This window comes from Phasianus colchicus, chromosome 35 (assembly GCF_987193195.1).
Source record: "Phasianus colchicus chromosome 35, bPhaCol1.hap1.1, whole genome shotgun sequence".
Lineage (NCBI taxonomy): Eukaryota > Metazoa > Chordata > Aves > Galliformes > Phasianidae > Phasianus > Phasianus colchicus.
Window position 1 is genome coordinate 1,434,742 of NC_143470.1, and position 20,480 is coordinate 1,455,221.

The 20,480-nt window shown below is 56.1% G+C and overlaps 1 protein-coding gene across 1 annotated transcript; it reads left to right on the forward strand.

Moving 5' to 3' along the window:
- Positions 1-5,307: 5,307 nt before the first annotated feature.
- LOC149913737 (lymphotoxin-alpha-like) lies at positions 5,308-19,956 on the forward strand. The gene is made up of 4 exons (XM_090128969.1): positions 5,308-5,535; positions 9,546-9,579; positions 15,712-15,768; positions 19,463-19,956. Exons 1-4 carry the CDS (start codon positions 5,410-5,412, stop codon positions 19,870-19,872), a joined length of 627 nt encoding a protein of 208 aa, XP_089985095.1. The 5' UTR covers positions 5,308-5,409; the 3' UTR covers positions 19,873-19,956.
- The last annotated feature ends 524 nt before the right edge of the window (positions 19,957-20,480 follow it).

The following is a 20,480-nucleotide window of genomic DNA, read 5'->3' on the forward strand; positions in this document are numbered from 1 at the left end:
TCTTTCCGTGTTTCCCCGTGTTCTTCCCACGTCTCAGCAGAACATGGGGGTTTTTTTTCTGTGTTTTCCTGTGTTCTTTCCATGTGTTCTTCCCGTGTTCTTCCTGTTTCCCCATGTTCTTCCCATGTTTTTCTCATGTTCTTCCCGTGTTCTTCCCATGTTCTTCGCATGTCTCCCCATGTCCCCACAGAATACATTTTTCTCATGTTCTTTCCATGTTCTTCCCATGTTCTATGTCCCCACAAAACATGTTTTCCCCATGCTCTTCCCGTTTTCTTGCCATGCTCTTCCCATGTTCTTCCCATGCTCTTCCCATGTCCCAATAGAACACGCTCTTCCCGTGTTTCCCCATGTTCTTCCCGTGTTTCCCCATGTTCTTCCCATGTTCTTCTCATGTTCTTCCTGTGTTCTTCCCATGTTCTTCCCACGTTCTTCCCATGTCCCCACAGAGCACGTTCTTCCCTTGTTTCCCCATGTTCTTCCCATGTTCTTCCCATGTTCTTCCCATGTTCTTTCCATGTTCTTCCCGTTTTCTTCCCATGTTCTTCCCATGTCCCAATACAACACGCTCTTCCCGTGTTTCCCCATGTTCTTCCCATGTTCTTTCCATGTTCTTCCGGTTTTCTTCCCATGTTCTTCCCATGTCCCCACAGAACACGTTCTTCCCGTGTTTCCCCATGTTCTTCCCATGTTCTTCCCATGCTCTTCCCATGTTCTTCCCACGTTCTTCCCATGTCCCAATAGAACACGTTCTTCCCTTGTTTCCCCATTTTCTTCCCGTGTTTCCCCATGTTCTTCCCATGTTCTTTCCATGTTCTTCCCGTTTTCTTCCCATGCTCTTCCCATGTCCCGATAGAACACGCTCTTCCCTTGTTTCCCCATGTTCTTCCCATGTTCTTCTCATGTTCTTCCCGTTTTCTTCCCATGCTCTTCCCATGTCCCAATAGAACACGTTCATCCCATGTTTCCCCATGTTCTTCCCTTGTTTCCCCATGTTCTTCCCATGTTCTTCCCATGTTCTTCCCGTTTTCTTCCCATGCTCTTCCCATGTCCCAATAGAACACGTTCATCCCGTGTTTCCCCATGATCTTCCCTTGTTTCCCCATGTTCTTCCCATGTTCTTCCCATGTTCTTCCCATGCTCTTCCCATGTCCTAATAGAACACGCTCTTCCCGTGTTTCCCCATGTTCTTTCCATGTTCTTCCCGTTTTCTTCCCATGCTCTTCCCATGTCCCAATAGAACACGTTCATCCCGTGTTTCCCCATGTTCCTCCCATGTTCTTTCCGTGTTCTTCCCATATCTCCATAGAACACGTTCTTCCCGTGTTCTCCCACGTCACCCCGTGTCACCCCACGTTTCCCCGTCTCACCCTGTGTTCTTCCCATGTTTCCCCGTGTCACCCCGTGTCCCCACATCCCCACATGTGGACGCATCCTTTCCGTGTCTCCACGTGTCATCCTGTGTTTCTCCACGTCTCTCCACGTCCCCATGTTCCACGTATCAGGACGCGTTCTTTCCGTGTTTCCCCATGTTCTTATCGTGTTTTCCTGTGCTCTTTCCGTGTTTCCCCATCTTCTTTCCATGTTTCCTCATGCCCTTCCCATGTCCTTCCCATATCACCCCACGCCTCCCCACGTCCTTCTCATGTTCCATCCATGTCCCCCTGTGTTCATTCCGTGTTTCCCCATGTTCCATCCCTGTCTCCCTGTGTTCTTTCCGTGTTTCCCCATGTTCCATCCATGTCTCCCTGTGTTCTTTCCGTGTTTCCCCATGTTCCATCCATGTCCCCCTGTGTTCTTTCCGTGTTTCCCCATGTTCCATCCATGTCTCCCTGTGTTCTTTCCGTGTTTCCCCATGTTCCATCCATGTCCCCCTGTGTCCTTTCCGTGTTTCCCCATGTTCCATCCGTGTCTCCCTGTGTTCTTTCCATGTCTCCCTGTGTTCATTCCATGTTTCCCCATGTTCCATCCGTGTCTCCCTGTGTTCTTTCCGTGTTTCCCCATGTTCCATCCATGTCTCCCTGTGTTCTTTCCGTGTTTCCCCATGTTCCATCCATGTCTCCCTGTGTTCTTTCCGTGTTTCGCCATGTTCCATCCCTGTCCCCCTGTGTTCTTTCCGTGTTTCCCCATGTTCCTTCCATGTTCCCCTGTGTTCTTTCCGTGTTTCCCCATGTTCCATCCCTGTCCCCCTGTGTTCTTTCCTTGTTTCCCCATGTTCCATCCATGTCCCCCTGTGTTCTTTCCTTGTTTCCCCATGTTCCATCCCTGTCCCCCTGTGTCCTTTCCGTGTTTCCCCATGTTCCATCCATGTCCCCCTGTGTTCTTTCCGTGTTTCCCCATGTTCCATCCGTGTCTCCCTGTGTTCTTTCCATGTCTCCCTGTGTTCATTCCATGTTTCCCCATGTTCCATCCATGTCTCCCTGTGTTCTTTCCGTGTTTCCCCATGTTCCATCCATGTCTCCCTGTGTTCTTTCCATGTCTGCCTGTATTCATTCCATGTGTTCCCATGTTACCCCGTGTCCCCACACACGAGTACATGCTTTTCCCATGCCTCCCCATATCACCCCACACATTCACACGCTCTTTCCATGTCTCCCCATGTCCTTCCCATGTTCCCACATCACCCCACGCCCCACACATGAACACGCTCTTTCCGTGTTTTCCCGTGTTCTTCCCATGTTCCTCCCCCATCTCCCATGTCCCCACAGAACACGCCCTTCCTGTGTTTCCCTGTGTTCTCCCCATGTCCTTCCCATGTCTTCTCGTGTCCTCCCCATGTTCTCACATCACCCCTCACCCCACACATGCACACGCTCTTTCCATGCCTTCCCATGTCCTTTCCATGTCTCTGTGTCCTTCTCATGTTCTCACATCACCCCTCACCCCACACATGCACACGCTCTTTCCGTGTCTCCCCATGTCCTTCCCATGTCTCCCCATGTCCTTCTCATGTTCTCACATCACCGCACACCCCACACATGCACACGCTCCTTCCGTGTCTCCCCATGTCCTTCCCATGTCTCCCCATGTCCTTCTCATGTTCCCACATCACCGCTCGCCCCGCACATGATCACGCTCTTTCCGTGTCCTTCTCATGTTCTCACATCACCCCACACCCCACACATGCACACGCTCCGTCCGTGTCTCCCCATGTCCTTCCCATGTTCGCCCCCATTCCGTGTTTCCCCGTACGGCCCCACATTTCCCCATACCACCCCACACACACACGCTCTTTCCATGTCTCCCCGTGTCCTTCCCATGTTCCCACATCACCCCTCACCCCACACATGCACACGCTCTTTCCATGTCTCCCCGTGTCCTTCCCATGTCTCCCCATGTCCTTCTCATGTTCTCACATCACCCCACACCCCACACATGAACACGCTCTTTCCATGCCTTCCCATGTCCTTTCCATGTCTCTGTGTCCTTCTCATGTTCTCACATCACCCCACACCCCACACACGCACACGCTCTTTCCGTGTCTCCCCGTGTCCCTCCCATGTTCACCCCCGTTCCGTGTTTCCCCGTACGGCCCCACATTTCCCCATATCACCCCACACATGCACACGCTCCTTCCGTGTCTCCCCGTGTCCTTCCCATGTCTCCCCATGTCCTTCTCATGTTCTCACATCACCCCACACATGCACACGCTCCGTCCGTGTCTCCCCATGTCCTTCCCATGTTCGCCCCCATTCCGTGTTTCCCCATACGGCCCCACATTTCCCCGTATCACCCCACACATTCACACGCTCTTTCCGTGTCTCCCCGTGTCCTTTCCATGTCTCTGTGTTCTTCTCATGTTCCCACATCACCCCACACCCCACACATGAACACGCTCCTTCCATGTCTCCCCATGTCCTTTCCATGTCTCCCCGTGTCCTCCCCATGTTCTCACATCCCCCCACACCCCACACATGCACACGCTCTTTCCATGTCTCCCCATGTCCTTCCCATGTTCGCCCCCGTTCCGTGTTTCCCCGTACGGCCCCACATTTCCCCGTATCACCCCACACATTCACACGCTCTTTCCATGCCTTCCCATGTCCTTTCCATGTCTATGTGTCCTTCTCGTGTTCTCACATCACCCCACACACACACACGCTCTTTCCATGTCTCCCCATGTCCTTTCTATGTCTCCCCATGTCCTTCCCATGTTCACCCCCGTTCCGTGTTTCCCCATACGGCCCCACATTTCCCCGTATCACCCCACACATGCACACGCTCCTTCCGTGTCTCCCCATGTCCTTCCCATGTTCTCACATCACCCCACACATGCACACGCTCTTTCCGTGTCTCCCCATGTCCTTTCTATGTCTCCCCGTGTCCTTCTCATGTTCTCACATCACCCCTCACCCCACACATGCACACGCTCCTTCCATGTCTCCCCGTGTCCTTCCCATGTCTCCCCATGTCCTTCCCATGTTCTCACATCACTCCACACCCCACACATGAACACGCTCCTTCCGTGTCCTTTTCATGTTCTCACATCACCCCTCACCCCACACATTCACACGCTCTTTCCATGCCTTCCCATGTCCTTTCCATGTCTATGTGTCCTTCTCGTGTTCTCACATCACCCCACACACACACACGCTCTTTCCATGTCTCCCCATGTCCTTTCTATGTCTCCCCATGTCCTTCCCATGTTCACCCCCGTTCCGTGTTTCCCCATACGGCCCCACATTTCCCCGTATCACCCCACACATGCACACGCTCCTTCCGTGTCTCCCCATGTCCTTCCCATGTTCTCACATCACCCCACACATGCACACGCTCTTTCCGTGTCTCCCCATGTCCTTTCTATGTCTCCCCGTGTCCTTCTCATGTTCTCACATCACCCCTCACCCCACACATGCACACGCTCCTTCCATGTCTCCCCGTGTCCTTCCCATGTCTCCCCATGTCCTTCCCATGTTCTCACATCACTCCACACCCCACACATGAACACGCTCCTTCCGTGTCCTTTTCATGTTCTCACATCACCCCACACCCCACACATGCACACGCTCCTTCCATGTCTCCCCATGTCCTTTCTATGTCTCCCCATGTCCTTCCCATGTTCGCCCCCATTCCGTGTTTCCCCGTACGGCCCCACATTTCCCCGTATCACCCCACACACGCACACGCTCCTTCCGTGTCTCCCCGTGTCCCTCCCATGTTCGCCCCCATTCCGTGTTTCCCCGTACGGCCCCACATTTCCCCTCACCACCCCACACACGCACACGCTCTTTCCGTGTCTCCCCGCGTGTCCGTTCCGTGTTCCCCCGCGTTCTTTCCGTCTTTCCCCATTCCCCCCCCCCCCGGTTCCCCTCCCTTCCTTACTTCCCCCTTTCGCCGTGGGGCTGCCCCACACGTGGGCGGTGCGGCCATAAAAGGCCCGTAGGGTCCGGGGGGGGGGAGGACACCGCCATGGCCCCCCCGCGCTGCCACCGCCGGCGCCGCGCCGTCACCGCTGTCACCGCTGTCACCTCGTCGCCGTCGCTGCTGCTGCTGCTGCTGCTGCTGCCCCACATCCACGCGCTGCCGTGGGGAGAGGTGCGTCCCCACCTCGACGGCCCCGGGTCCCCCCCCCCCCCACCGTGTCCCCAGATTGTCCCCAGATTGTCCCCGTGTCCCCCAATGTCCCCAGATTGTCCCTGTGTCCCCCCATGTCCCCATACAGACCCCATGTCCCCAGATTGTCCGTGTCCCCCAATGTCCCCATATTGTCCCCGTGTCCCCCCATGTCCCCTCATGTCCCTCCATGTCCCCATGTCCCCCCACGTCCCCATATTGTCCCCGTGTCCCCCCATGTCCCCATACAGACCCCACATCCCCAGATTGTCCCCGTATCCCCCCATGTCCCCATGTCCCCTATGTCCCCATATTGTCCCCGTGTCCCCCCATGTCCCCCCATGTCCCCCCATGTCCCCATGACCCCCATGTCCCCCCATGTCCCCATGACCCCCATGTCCCCCCATGTCCCCATATTGTCCCTGTGTCCCCCCATGTCTCCCATGTCCCCCCATGTCCCAATACAGACCCCCCATGTCCCCCCATGTTCCCATATTGTCCCCATGTCCCCCCATGTCCCCAGATTGTCCCTGTGTCCCCCCATGTCTCCCATGTCCCCATACAGACCCCATGTCCCCAGGTTGTCCCCGTGTCCCCCCATGTCCCCAGATTGTCCCCATGACCCCCATGTCCCCCCATGTCCCCATACAGACCCCCCATGTCCCCCCATGTCCCCAGATTGTCCCCGTGTCCCCCCATGTCCCCCCATGTCCCCATGCAGACCCCATGTCACCATATTGTCCCCGGGTCCCCCCATGTCCCCCCATGTCCCCATACAGACCCCATGTCCCCAGATTGTCCCCGTATCCCCCCATGTCCCCATGTCCCCAATGTCCCCATATTGTCCCCATGTCCCCCCATGTCCCCCCATGTCCCCCCATGTCCCATACAGACCCCATGTCCCCCCATGTCCCCATATTGTCCCCATGTCCCCCCATGTCCCCAGATTGTCCCTGTGTCCCCCCATGTCCCCCATGTCCCCATACAGACCCCATGTCCCCAGGTTGTCCCCGTGTCCCCCCATGTCCCCAGATTGTCCCCATGTCCCCCCATGTCCCCATGACCCCCATGTCCCCCCATGTCCCCATACAGACCCCCCATGTCCCCCCATGTCCCCATACAGACCCCCCATGTCCCCCCATGTCCCCCATGTCCCCATACAGACCCCCCATGTCCCCCCATGTCCCCATATTGTCCCTGTGTCCCCCCATGTCCCCCATGTCCCCCATGTCCCCCATGTCCCCATACAGGCCCCCCATGTCCCCCCATGTTCCCATATTGTCCCCATGTCCCCCCATGTCCCCAGATTGTCCCTGTGTCCCCCCATGTCCCCCCATGTCCCCATACAGACCCCATGTCCCCAGATTGTCCCCGTGTCCCCCCATGTCCCCCCATGTCCCCCCATGTCCCCATGACCCCCATGTCCCCCCATGTCCCCATACAGACCCCCCATGTCCCCCCATGTCCCCAGATTGTCCCCGTGTCCCCCCATGTCCCCCCATGTCCCCATGCAGACCCCATGTCCCCATATTGTCCCCATGTCCCCCCATGTCCCCCCATGTCCCCCCATGTCCCATACAGACCCCATGTCCCCCCATGTCCCCATATTGTCCCTGTGTCCCCCCATGTCCCCCATGTCCCCCCATGTCCCCATACAGACCCCCCATGTCCCCCCATGTTCCCATATTGTCCCCATGTCCCCCCATGTCCCCAGATTGTCCCTGTGTCCCCCCATGTCTCCCATGTCCCCATACAGACCCCATGTCCCCAGGTTGTCCCCGTGTCCCCCCATGTCCCCAGATTGTCCCCATGTCCCCCCATGTCCCCCCATGTCCCATACAGACCCCATGTCCCCCCATGTCCCCATACAGACCCCCCATGTCCCCCCATGTCCCCAGATTGTCCCCGTGTCCCCCCATGTCCCCCCATGTCCCCATACAGACCCCATGTCCCCAGATTGTCCCCGGGTCCCCCCATGCCCCCCTATGTCCCCATGTCCCCCCATGTCCCCCCATGTCCCCATACAGACCCCACATCCCCAGATTGTCCCTGTGTCCCCCCATGTCCCCATGTCCCCCAATGTCCCCATATTGTCCCCATGTCCCCCCATGTCCCCCCATGTCCCCCCATGTCCCATACAGACCCCATGTCCCCCCATGTCCCCATATTGTCCCTGTGTCCCCCCATGTCCCCCATGTCCCCCATGTCCCCATACAGACCCCCCATGTCCCTCCATGTTCCCATATTGTCCCCCCATGTCCCCCCATGTCCCCACATTGTCCCTGTGTCCCCCCATGTCCCCCATGTCCCCATACAGACCCCATGTCCCCAGATTGTCCCCGTGTCCCCCCATGTCCCCCCATGTCTCCATACAGACCCCATGTCCCCCCATGTCCCCATACAGACCCCATGTCCCCAGATTGTCCCCATGACCCCCATGTCCCCCCATGTCTCCATACAGACCCCATGTCCCCCCATGTCCCCATATTGTCCCCATGTCCCCCCTTGTCCCCCCATGTCCCCATATAGACCCCATGCCCCCCCATGTCCCCATGCAGACCCCATGTCCCCAGATTGTCCCTGTATCCCCCCATGTCCCCATGTCCCCTATGTCCCCATATTGTCCCTGTGTCCCCCCATGTCCCCCATGTCCCCATACAGACCCCATGTCCCCAGATTGTCCCCGTGTCCCCCAATGTCCCCAGATTGTCCCTGTGTCCCCTCATGTCCCCATACAGACCCCCGTGTCCCCATACAGACCCCATGTCCCCAGATTGTCCCTCTGTCCCCCCATGTCCCCATATTGTCCCCATGTCCCCCCATGTCCCCATACAGACCCCACATCCCCAGATTGTCCCCGTGTCCCCCCATGTCCCCATGTCCCCCCATGTCCCCATATTGTCCCCATGTCCCCCCATGTCCCCCCATGTCCCCCCATGTCCCATACAGACCCCACGTCCCCCCATGTCCCCATACAGACCCCCCATGTCCCCCCATGTTCCCAGATTGTCCCCATGTCCCCCCATGTCCCCACATTGTCCCTGTGTCCCCCCATGTCCCCCCATGTCCCCCCATGTCCCATACAGACCCCACATCCCCAGATTGTCCCCGTGTCCCCCCATGTCACCCCATGTCCCCATATGGTCCCCATGTCCCCATATTGTCCCCACGTCCCCATGTCCCCCCATGTCTCCATACAGACCCCCCCTGTCCCCAGATTGTCCCCATGTGTCCCCATGTCCCCATACAGACCCCCCATGTCGCCATACAGACCCCATGTCCCCAGATTGTCCCCGTGTCCCCCTTGTCCCCCCATGTCCCCATATTGTCCCCATGTCCCCCATTGCCCCCCCATGTCCCCATAGAATCCTCACATCCCTCTGCCCCCCATTGTCCCCCCATTGTCCCCCCATTGTCCCCCCATGTCCCCAAATGTCCCAATGCCCCTCTGACCCCATGTCCCCATAGTGTCCCCAAATCCTTCTGCCCCCCATCGCCCCCCATTGTCCCCCTATGTCCCCCCTATGTCCCCATAATGTCCCCCCATGTCCCCCCATGTCCCCATAATGTCCCTCCATTGTCCCCCCCATTGTCCCCCATTGTCCCCCCATGTCTCCATAATGTCCCCCCATTGTCCCCCATTGTCCCCAAATGTCCCCATAGTGTCCCCACATCCCTCTGCCCCCATTGTCCCCCCATTTTCCCCCCCATTGTCCCCCCATGTCCCCAAATGTCCCCATAATGTCCCCCCATGTCCCCATAATGTCCCCCCATTGTCCCCCCCATTGTCCCCCCATGTCCCCATAACGTCCCCCCATGTCTCCCCATGTCCCCATAGTGTCCCCACATCCCTCTGCCCCCCATTGTCCCCCACTGTCCCCCCATGTCCCCATGCCCCCCCTCCCCCCATTGTCCCCCCATTGTCCCCTCCTGTCCCCATAACGTCCCCACCCCCCCATTTTCCCCCCACCTGACCCCTGTGTCCCCCTCAGGACCCCACAGCAACACTCAGAACGACGTCACCCGGTGAGTTTGGCCCCAAAATGTCCCCAAATGTCCCCCAAAATGTCCCCAAATGACCCCAAATGTCCCCAAATGTCCCCAAATGGCCCCAAATATCCACAATTGGCCCCCAAAATGTCCCCAAATGGCCCCAAATGTCCCCCAAAATGTCCCAAATGTCCACAAATGTCTACAAAGTGTCCCCAGATGTCCCCAAAATTGTCCCCAAAATGTCCCCAAATGGCCCCAAATGGCCCCAAATATCCTCAATTGGCCCCCCAAATGTCCCAAAATGTCCCCAAAATGACCCAAATATCCACACTTGTCCCCAAATATTTCCCCAAATGTCCCCAAAACTGTCCCAAATGTCCCCAAAAATGTCCCAAATGTCCACAATTGTCTACAGTGTCCCCAGCTGTCCCCAAAATTGGCCCAAATGGCCCCAAAATGACCCAAATATCCACACTTGTCCCAAAAATTGTCCCCAAAATGTCCCCAAATGTCCCCAAAAATGTCCCAAATATCCACAATTGTCTAGTGTCACCAGATGACCCCAAAAATGTCCCAAAAATGTCCCAAAAATGTCCCCAAAATGTTCACAATGGTCCCCCAAAATGTCCCCAACTGCCCCCAAATGTCCCAAAAATGGCCCAAATATCCACAATTGTCCCCAAAAATGTCCCCAAATGTCCCCAAAATGACCCAAATATCCACAGTTGTCCCCAAAATTGTCCCCAAAATGTCCCCAAATGGCCCCAAATGTCCACAATTGGCTCCAAAAATGTCCCCAAATGTCCCAAATGTCCCCAAAATGACCCAAATATCCACAATTGTCCCCAAAATTCTCCCAAATGTCCCCAAAACTGTCCCAAATGTCCCCAAAAATGTCCCAAATGTCCACAATTGTCTACAAAGTGTCCCCAGCTGTCCCCAAAATTGGCCCAAATGGCCCCAAAATGACCCAAATATCCACAGTTGTCCCCAAAATTGTCCCCAAATGCCCCCAAATGTCCCCAAAAATGTCCCAAATATCCACAATTGTCTAGTGTCACCAGATGACCCCAAAAATGTCCCAAAAATGTCCCAAAAATGTCCCCAAAATGTTCACAATGGTCCCCCAAAATGTCCCCAACTGCCCCCAAATGTCCCAAAAATGGCCCAAATATCCACAATTGTCCCCAAAAATGTCCCCAAATGTCCCCAAAATGACCCAAATATCCACAGTTGTCCCCAAAATTGTCCCCAAAATGTCCCCAAATGGCCCCAAATGTCCACAATTGGCTCCAAAAATGTCCCCAAATGTCCCAAATGTCCCCAAAATGACCCAAATATCCACAATTGTCCCCAAAATTCTCCCAAATGTCCCCAAAACTGTCCCAAATGTCCCCAAAAATGTCCCAAATGTCCACAATTGTCTACAAAGTGTCCCCAGCTGTCCCCAAAATTGGCCCAAATGGCCCCAAAATGACCCAAATATCCACAGTTGTCCCCAAAATTGTCCCCAAATGCCCCCAAATGTCCCAAAAATGGACCAAATATCCACAATTGTCCCCAAAAATGTCCCCCAAAATGTCCCCAAATGTCCCCAAAAATATCCCCAAATGTCCCCCAAAATGTCCCAAATGTCCACAATTGTCTACAAAGTGTCCCCAGATGTCCCCAAAATTGTCCCAAATGTCCCCAAAATGACCCAAATATCCACACTTGTCCCCAAAATTGTCCCCAAAATTGTCCCCAAAATTTTCCCAAATGTCCCAAAAATGACCCAAATATACACAATTGTCCCCAAAAATGTCCCCAAATGTCCCCCAAAATGTCCCAAATGTGCCCCAAAATGTCCCAAATGTCCACAATTGTCTATAGTGTCCCCAGCTGTCCCCAAAATTGTCCCAAATGTCCCCAAAATGACCCAAATATCCACAACTGTCCCCAAAATTGTCCCCAAAATGTCCCCAAATGTCCCCAAATGACCCCAAATGTCCACAATTGGCCCCCAAAATGTCCCCAAATGTCCCCAAATGGCCCCAAAATGACCCAAATATCCACACTTGTCCCCAAATATTTCCCCAAATGTCCCCAAAACTGTCCCAAATGTCCCCAAAAATGTCCCAAATGTCCACAATTGTCTACAAAGTGTCCCCAGCTGTCCCCAAAATTGGCCCAAATGGCCCCAAAATGACCCAAATATCCACAGTTGTCCCCAAAATTGTCCCAAAAATTGTCCCCAAATGTCCCCCCAAATGTCCCAAATGTCCACAATTGTCTACAGTGTCCCCAGATGTCCCCCAAATTCTCCCAAATGTCCCCAAAAATGTCCCAACTGTCCACACTTGTCCCCCAAATTGTCCCCAGATGTGCAAAAAATGTCCCAAATGTCCCCAAAATGACCCAAATATCCACAATTGTCCCCAAAAATGTCCCCAAATGCCCCCAAAAATGTCCCAAATGTCCCCAAAATGACCCAAATATCCACACTTGTCCCCAAATGTCCCTAAACGGCCCAAAAATGTCCCCAAATGTCCCCAAATGTCCTCAAAAATGTCCCAAATATCCAGTTGTCCCCAAAATTGTCCCCAAATGTCCCCAAATGTCCCCCAAAATGTCCCAAATGTCCACAATTGTCTACAGTGTCCCCAGATGTCCCCAAAATTCTCCCAAATGTCCCCAAAAATGTCCCAAATGTCCACAGTTGTCCCCAAAAATGTCCCCAAATGTCCCAAAATGTCCCAAAATTGCCCCAAATGTCCCCAAAATGGCCCAAATATCCACACTTGTCCCCAAAAATCGTACCCAAAATGTCCCCAAATGTCCCCCAAAATGTCCCAAATGTCCACAATTGTCTACAGTGTCCCCAGATGACCCCCAAAATGTCCCCAAATGTCCCCAAAATGTCCCAAAAATGGCCTAAATATCCACAGTTGTCCCCCAAAATGTCCCAAATGTCCCCAAAATGTCCCAAATGTCCCCAAAACTGTCCCAAATGTCCACAATTGACTACAAAGTGTCCCCAGATGTCCCCAAAATGTCCCAAATGTCCACAATTGTCTACAGTGTCCCCAGATGACCCCAAAAATGTCCCCAAATGTCCCCAAATGTCCCCAAAATATCCACAATTGCCCCCAAAATTGTCCTCAAATGTCCCCAAATGTCCCCAAAATGACCCAAATATCCACAGTTGTCCCCAAAAATGTCCCCAAATGTCCCCCAAAATGTCCCAAAAGTCCACACTTGTCTACAGTGTCCCCAGATGTCCCCAAAATTCTCCGAAATGTCCTCAAAAATGTCCCAAATATCCACAGTTGTCCCCCAAATTGTCCCCAAATGTCCCCAAACGTCCCCAAAATGTCCCAAATATCCACAATTGTCCCCAAAAATGTCCCCAGATGTCCCCAAAAATGTCCCAAATGTCCCCCAAAATGTCCCAAATATCCCTAAATATTCCCAAAATTCTACAATTGTCCCAAAATATCCACACTTGTCCCCAAAATTGTCCCCAAAATGTCCCCAAATGTCCCCAAAATGTCCCAAATGTCCCCAAAAATGTCCCAAATGTCCACAATTGTCTACAAAGTGTCCCCAGATGTCCCCAAAATTGTCCCAAATGTCCCCAAAATGTCCCAAAATGTCCACAATTGTCCCCAAAATTGTCCTCAAATGTCCCCAAATGTCCCCAAAATGACCCAAATATCCACAGTTGTCCCCAAAAATGTCCCCAGATGTCCCCAAAAATGTCCCAAATGTCCCCCAAAATGTCCCAAATGTCCCTAAATATTCCCAATATTCTACAAATGTCCCAAAATATCCACAATTGTCCCCCCAAAAGTCCCCAAATGTCCCCCAAAATGTCCCCAGATGTCCCCAAAATGTCCCAAATGTCCCCAAAATGACCCAAATATCCACAGTTGTCCCCAAAATGTCCCCAAATGTCCCCAAAAATATCCCTCAAATATCAAAAAAAAAAAAAAAAAGTCCTAAAAAATGTCCCCAAATGTCCCCAAAATGTCCCCAAATCATCCCATACACCCATCCCCCCCCCCTTCCCCCCCCCTTCCCCTCCCCCCCCCCAACGTGGGCCTCCGGAAACCCCCCGTGTTCCCCCCCCGCCCCCCCCCTCCCCACCACATCCCCTTTCGGTGCCACCGCCCCTCCCCCCCCATCCGGTGTCCCCCCCCCCCGATGTCCCCGTTGTCACCGCCGACCCCTTTGTGCCCCCCCCCGATGTCCCCGTTGTCCCCATTGACCCCTTTGCCCCCCCCCGATGTCCCCGTTCACACCGCCGACCCCTTTGCCCCCCCCCCCGATGTCCCCGTGGTCACCGCCGACCCCTTTGCCACCCCCCCGATGTCCCCGTTGTCACCACCGACCCCTTTGTTCCCCCCCCCCGATGTCCCCGTTGTCACCGCTGACCCCTTTGTGCCCCCCCCCGATGTCCCCGTTGTCACCGCCGACCCCTTTGTACCCCCCCCAGACCCCCCCCCCGATGTCCCCGTTGTCACCGATGACCCCTTTGTGCCCCCCCCCGTTGTCCCCGTTGTCACGACCGACCCCTTTGTGCCCCCCTCGATGTCCCCGTTGTCACCGCTGATCCCTTTGTGCCCCCCCCCGATGTCCCCGTTGTCCCCGTTCACCCCTTTGTGCCCCTCCGTTGTCCCCGTTGTCACCGATGACCCCTTTGTGCCCCCCCCGTTGTCCCCGTTGTCACGACCGACCCCTTTGTGACCCCCCCCCAGAACCCCCGATGTCCCCATTGTCACCGCCGACCCCTTTACCCCCCCCCGATGTCCCCGTTGTCACCGCCGACCCCTTTGTGCCCCCCCCGATGTCCCCGTTGTCACCGCCGACCCCTTTGTTCCCCCCCCCGTTGTCCCCGTTGTCACCGCTGAGCCCTTTGTGCCCCCCCCCAGGCCCCCCCCATTGTCCCCGTTGTCACCGCTGATCCCTTTGCCCCCCCCCCCGATGTCCCCGTTGTCACCGCCGACCCCTTTGTTCCCCCCCCCCGATGTCCCCGTTGTCACCGCTGACCCCTATGCCCCCCCCCGATGTCCCCGTTGTCACCGCTGACCCCTTTGTGCCCCCCCCCAGGCCCCCCCCATTGTCCCCGTTGTCACCGCTGACCCCTTTGTGCCCCCCCCCAGGCCCCCCCCATTGTCCCCGTTGTCACCGCTGACCCCTTTGCCCCCCCCCGATGTCCCCGTTGTCACCGCCGACCCCTATGCCCCCCCCCGATGTCCCCGTTGTCACCGCTGACCCCTTTGTGCCCCCCCCCAGGCCCCCCCCATTGTCCCCGTTGTCACCGCTGACCCCTTTGCCCCCCCCCGATGTCCCCGTTGTCACCGCCGACCCCTTTGTGCCCCCCCCCGATGTCCCCGTTGTCACCGCTGACCCCTTTGTGACCCCCCCCCAGAACCCCCGATGTCCCCATTGTCACCGCCGACCCCTTTGCCCCCCCCCCGATGTCCCCGTTGTCACCGCCGACCCCTTTGTGCCCCCCCCCGATGTCCCCGTTGTCACCGCCGACCCCTTTGCCCCCCCCCCGATGTCCCCGTTGTCACCGCCGACCCCTTTGCCCCCCCCGATGTCCCCGTTGTCACCGCCGACCCCTTTGTGCCCCCCCCAGACCCCCCCCCGTTGTCCCCGTTGTCCCCGTTGATCCCTTTGTGCCCCCCCGTTGTCCCCGTTGTCACCGCCGACCCCTTTACCCCCCCCCGATGTCCCCGTTGTCACCGCTGACCCCTTTGTGACCCCCCCCCAGAACCCCCGATGTCCCCATTGTCACCGCCGACCCCTTTGCCCCCCCCCGTTGTCCCCGTTGTCACCGCTGACCCCTTTGCCCCCCCGATGTCCCCGTTGTCCCCGCTGACCCCTTTGCCCCCCCCCGATGTCCCCGTTGTCACCGCCGACCCCTTTGTTCCCCCCCCAGACCCCCCCCGATGTCCCCGTTGTCACCGCTGACCCACTTGTGCCCCCCCTCGATGTCCCCGTTGTCACCGCCGACCCCTTTGTGCCCCCCCCCGATGTCCCCGTTGTCACCGCTGACCCCTTTGCGCCCCCCCCTTTGCCCCCCCCCCGATGTCCCCGTTGTCACCGCCGACCCCTTTGTCCCCCCACCTCGATGTCCCCGTTGTCACCGCTGACCCCTTTGTGCCCCCCCCCCAGACCCCCCCATGGAGCTGCAGGCGGCACGGAGGGACAAACCGGCAGCGCACGTCGTGGGTGAGTGGATATGGGGCGCTATGGGGTGGATATGGGGCGGATATGGGGTGGATATGGGGCGCTATGGGGTGGATATGGGGTGGATATGGGGCGGCTATAGGGCGCTATGGGGTGGATATGGGGCGCTATGGGGTGGATATAGGGCGGCTATGGGGTGGATATGGGGCGCTATGGGGTGGATATGGGTGGATATAGGGCGGATATGGGGTGGATATCGGGTGGATATGGGGCGCTATGGGGTGGATATGGGGTGGATATGGGGCGCTATGGGGCGGATATGGGGTGGATATAGGGCGCTATGGGGTGGATATGGGGTGGATATGGGGCGGATATAGGGCGCTATGGGGTGGATATGGGGCGCTATGGGGTGGACATGGGGCGGATATGGGGCGCTATGGGGTGGATGTGGGCGGCTATAGAGTGGATATAGGACGCTATGGGGTGGATATGGGGCGGCTATAGGGTGGCTATAGGGCGGATAGGGGGCGCTATGGGGTGGATATAGGGCGGCTATAGGGCGGATATAGAGCGCTATGGGGTGGATATGGGGCGTTATGGGGTGGATATGGGGTGGATATAGGGTGCTATGGGGCGGATATAGGGCGGATACGAGGCGCTGTGGGGCGGATATGGGGTGGATATGGGGCGTTATGGGTGAATATAGGGTGGATATGGGGCGGCTATAGGGCGCTATGGGGTGGACATGGGGTGGATATGGGGTGGATATGGGGCGGATATGGGGCGGATATGGGGCGCTATGGGGCAGATAGAAGGCGCTATGGGGTGGATGTGGGGCATTATAGGGTGGACATAGGGTGCTATAGGGACTGTAGGGTAGATATAGGGTGCTATGGGGCGCTATCGGGCTATATGAAGCTCTATGGGTCCCTATGGGTCGCTATGGGTCTCTATGGGTCTCTAGGGGTCTCTATGGGTTCCTATGGGTCCCCATGGGTCTCTATGGGTTCTTATGGGTTCCTATGCGTCCCTATGGCTCTTTATGGGTCCCTATGGGTCTGTATGGGTCCCTATGTGTCTGTATGGCTCCCTATGGCTCTTTATGGGTCCCTATGATTCCCTATGGGTCCCTATGGCTCTTTATGGGTCCCTATGATTCCCTATGGGTCCCTATGGCTCTTTATGGGTCCCTATGGGTTCCTATGGGTCCCTATGGCTCTTTATGGGTCCCTATGTGTCCCTATGAGTCCCTATGGGTCCCTATGGCTCTTTATGGGTCCCTATGGCTCTTTATGAGTCCCTATGGGTCCCTATGGGTCTCTATGGGTCCCTATGGCTCTTTATGGGTTTCTATGGGTCTCTTTAGGGTTTCTATGGCTCTTTATGGGTCCTTATGGGTCCTTATGGGTCTCTATGGCTCTTTATGTGTTCCTATGGGTCTCTATAGGGTTTCTATGGGTCTCTACGGGGTTTCTATGGCTCTTTGTGGGTCCCTGTGGGTCCCTATGAGTCCCTATAGGTCTGTATGAGTCCCTATGGGTCCCTATGGCTCTTTATGGGTTTCTATGGGTCTCTTTAGGGTTTCTATGGGTCTCTACGGGGTTTCTATGGCTCTTTATAGGTCCCTATGCATCCCTATGGGTCCCTATGGCTCTTTATGGGTCCCTATAGCTCTTTATGGGTTCCTATGTGTCCCTATGGGTCCCCATGGGTCTGTATGGCTCCTTATGGGTCTCTATGGTTCCCTATAGCTTTTTATGGGTCCCTATGAGTCCCTATGGCTCTTTATGGGCCCCTATGAGTCGCGATGAGTCCCTATGGGTCTGTATGGGTCCCTATGGTCCCCATGGCTCTTTATGGGTCCCTATGGCTCTTTATGGGGTCCCTATGGGTCCCCATGGGTCTGTATGTGTCACTGTGGGTCCCTATGTGTTGCTATGGGTCCCTAAGGGTCTGTATGGGTCCGTACGACTCCCTATGGCTCCCTATGGCTCTTTATGGGTCCCTATGAGTCCCTATGGCTCTTTATGGGTCTGTATGGGTCCCTATGGGTCCCTATGGCTCTTTATGGGTCTGTATGGGTCCCTATGATTCTCTATGGCTCTTTATGGGTCTCTATGGGTCCCTATGGCTCCCTATGGCTCTTTATGGGTTCCTATGGGTCCCTATGAGTCCCTATAGGTCTGTATGAGTCCCTATGGGTCCCTATGGCTCTTTATGGGTCCCCATGGCTCCCTATGGGTCCTAATGTATCCCTATGGGTCCCTATGAGTCCCTATGGGTCCCTATGGGTCCCTATGGCTCTTTATGGGTCCCCATGGCTCCCTATGGGTCCCTATGGCTCTTTATGGGTTTCTGTGTGTCTCTATGGGGTTTCTATGGGTTTCTATGGGGGTTCTATGGGTCCCCATGGGTCCCTATGGGTCTGTATGGGTCCCCACGGCTCTTTATGGGTCCCCATGGGTCCCTATGGGTCCCTATGAGTCCCTATGGCTCTTTATGGGTCCCTATGGGTCCCTATGGCTCTTTATGGGTCCCTATGAGTCCCTATGGGTCCCTATGGCTCTTTATGGGGTCCCTATGGGTCCCTATGGCTCTTTATGGGTCCCTATGAGTCCCTATGGGTCCCTATGGCTCTTTATGGGTCCCTATGGGTCCCTATGAGTCCCTATGGCTCTTTATGTGTCCCTATGGGTCCCTATGACTCTTCATGGGTCCCTATGAGTCCCTATGGGTCCCTATGGCTCTTTATGGGTCCCTATGAGTCCCTATGAGTCCCTATGGCTCTTTATGGGTCCCTATGAGTCCCTATGGCTCTTTATGGGTCCCTATGTGTCCCTATGGCTCTTTACGGGTCCCTATGGGTCCCTATGACTCTTTATGGGTCCCTATGAGTCCCTATGGCTCTTTATGGGGTCTCTATGGGTCCCTATGACTCTTTATGGGTCCCTATGAGTCCCTATGGCTCTTTATGGGTCCCTATGTGTCCCTATGGCTCTTTATGGGTCCCTATGGGTCCCTATGTGTCCCTATGTGTCCCTATGAGTCCCTATGGCTCTGTATGAGTCCCTATGTGTCCCTATGACTCTTTATGGGTTCCTATGGGTCTCTAGGGGTCTCTATGGGTCCCTATGGGTCTCTATGTGTCCCTATGTGTCTGTATGGGTCTCTATGGGTCCCTATGGCTCTTTATGGGTCCCTATGTGTCCCTATGGCTCTTTATGGGTTCCTATGGGTCTCTAGGGGTCTCTATGGGTCCCTATGGGTCTCTATGTGTCCCTATGTGTCTGTATGGGTCTCTATGGGTCCCTATGGCTCTTTATGGGTCCCTATGTGTCCCTATGGCTCTTTATGGGTTCCTATGGGTCTCTAGGGGTCTCTATGGGTCCCTATGGGTCTCTATGTGTCCCTATGTGTCTGTATGGGTCTCTATGGGTCCCTATGGCTCTTTATGGGTCCCTATGTGTCCCTATGTGTCCCTATGAGTCCCTATGGCTCTTTATGGGTCCCTATGAGTCCCTATGGCTCTTTATGGGGTCTCTATGGGTCCCTATGACTCTTTATGGGTCCCTATGTGTCTGTATGGGTCTCTATGTCTCTTTATGTGTTTTCCACGCATCCCTCCGTATCCCCACGTCTCTTCCCTCCCCCCTCTCCCCCCCCAACCCCAACACACACCCCATAACCCCCCCCACCCCCACCCCCACCCAACCTTTTTCCCCTCTTTGCCCCACAGCATCCTCCTCTCAGCCGGGTTCCCTGGTGTGGGACGATCGCGTGGCTCCATCCCTGATCCGGAACGGCGTGGTGCTACGAAGGAACAAACTGGTGGTTCCCAAAGACGGCCTTTATTTCGTTTACGCCGCAGCCGCTTTTCAAGGAGGGGGGGGCGGGGGGGGGGGAGGTGATGGTGGGGGGGGTGGGGGGAGATGTTTTAGCCCCCCCCTCCGTTTGTCCGTCAGTCGTTTCTCCGAGGAATATCCCAAAGATGTCCCCCTCCTGACCGCCGTGCGATCCGTCTGTCCCGGGGATGGGGGGAGGGGGAGGAGGAAGAGGAGGGGGGGGGAGGAGGAGGAGGAGGAGGAGGAAGAGGAGGGGGGGGGCTTTGGTTCGAGTCGCTGTATCAAGGGGCGGTGTTTTTATTGAGGGGGGGGGACGAATTGGAGGCGACCACCAGCACGGCGCAGTACCTCGATTTGCACGGGGGGGGGAGCGCTTATTTTGGGGTGGTGGGAGTGGATTAATTGGGGAGGGGGCGGGGGGGGGGGGCAATGGGGTCGTTATAGGGGGCGGTGAGGGGGATGGGGGGCATTGGGGTCGTTGTAGGGGGCATTGGGGTCGTTATAGGGGGCGGTGAGGAGGGATGGGGGGGATGGGGGGCAATGGGGTCGTTATAGGGGGCGGTGAGGGGGGGATGGGGTCGGTATGGGGGTGATGGGGGGGAATGGGAGCATTGGGGTCGTTATAGGGGGCAATGAGGGGGATGGGGGGCATTGGGGTCGTTATAGGGGGCAATAGGGTCGTTATAGGGGACAATGAGGGGGGATGGGGGCAATGGGGTTGTTATAGGGGGCAATGGGGTCGTTATAGGGGGCGGTGGGGGGGGATAGGGTCGGGATATGGGGATGGGGGGGCAATGGGGTCGTTATAGGGGGCGATGAGGGGGGATGGGGGGCATTGGGGTCGTTATAGGGGGCAATGACGGGGGATGGGGGGCATTGGGGTTGTTATAGGGGCATTGGGGTCGTTATAGG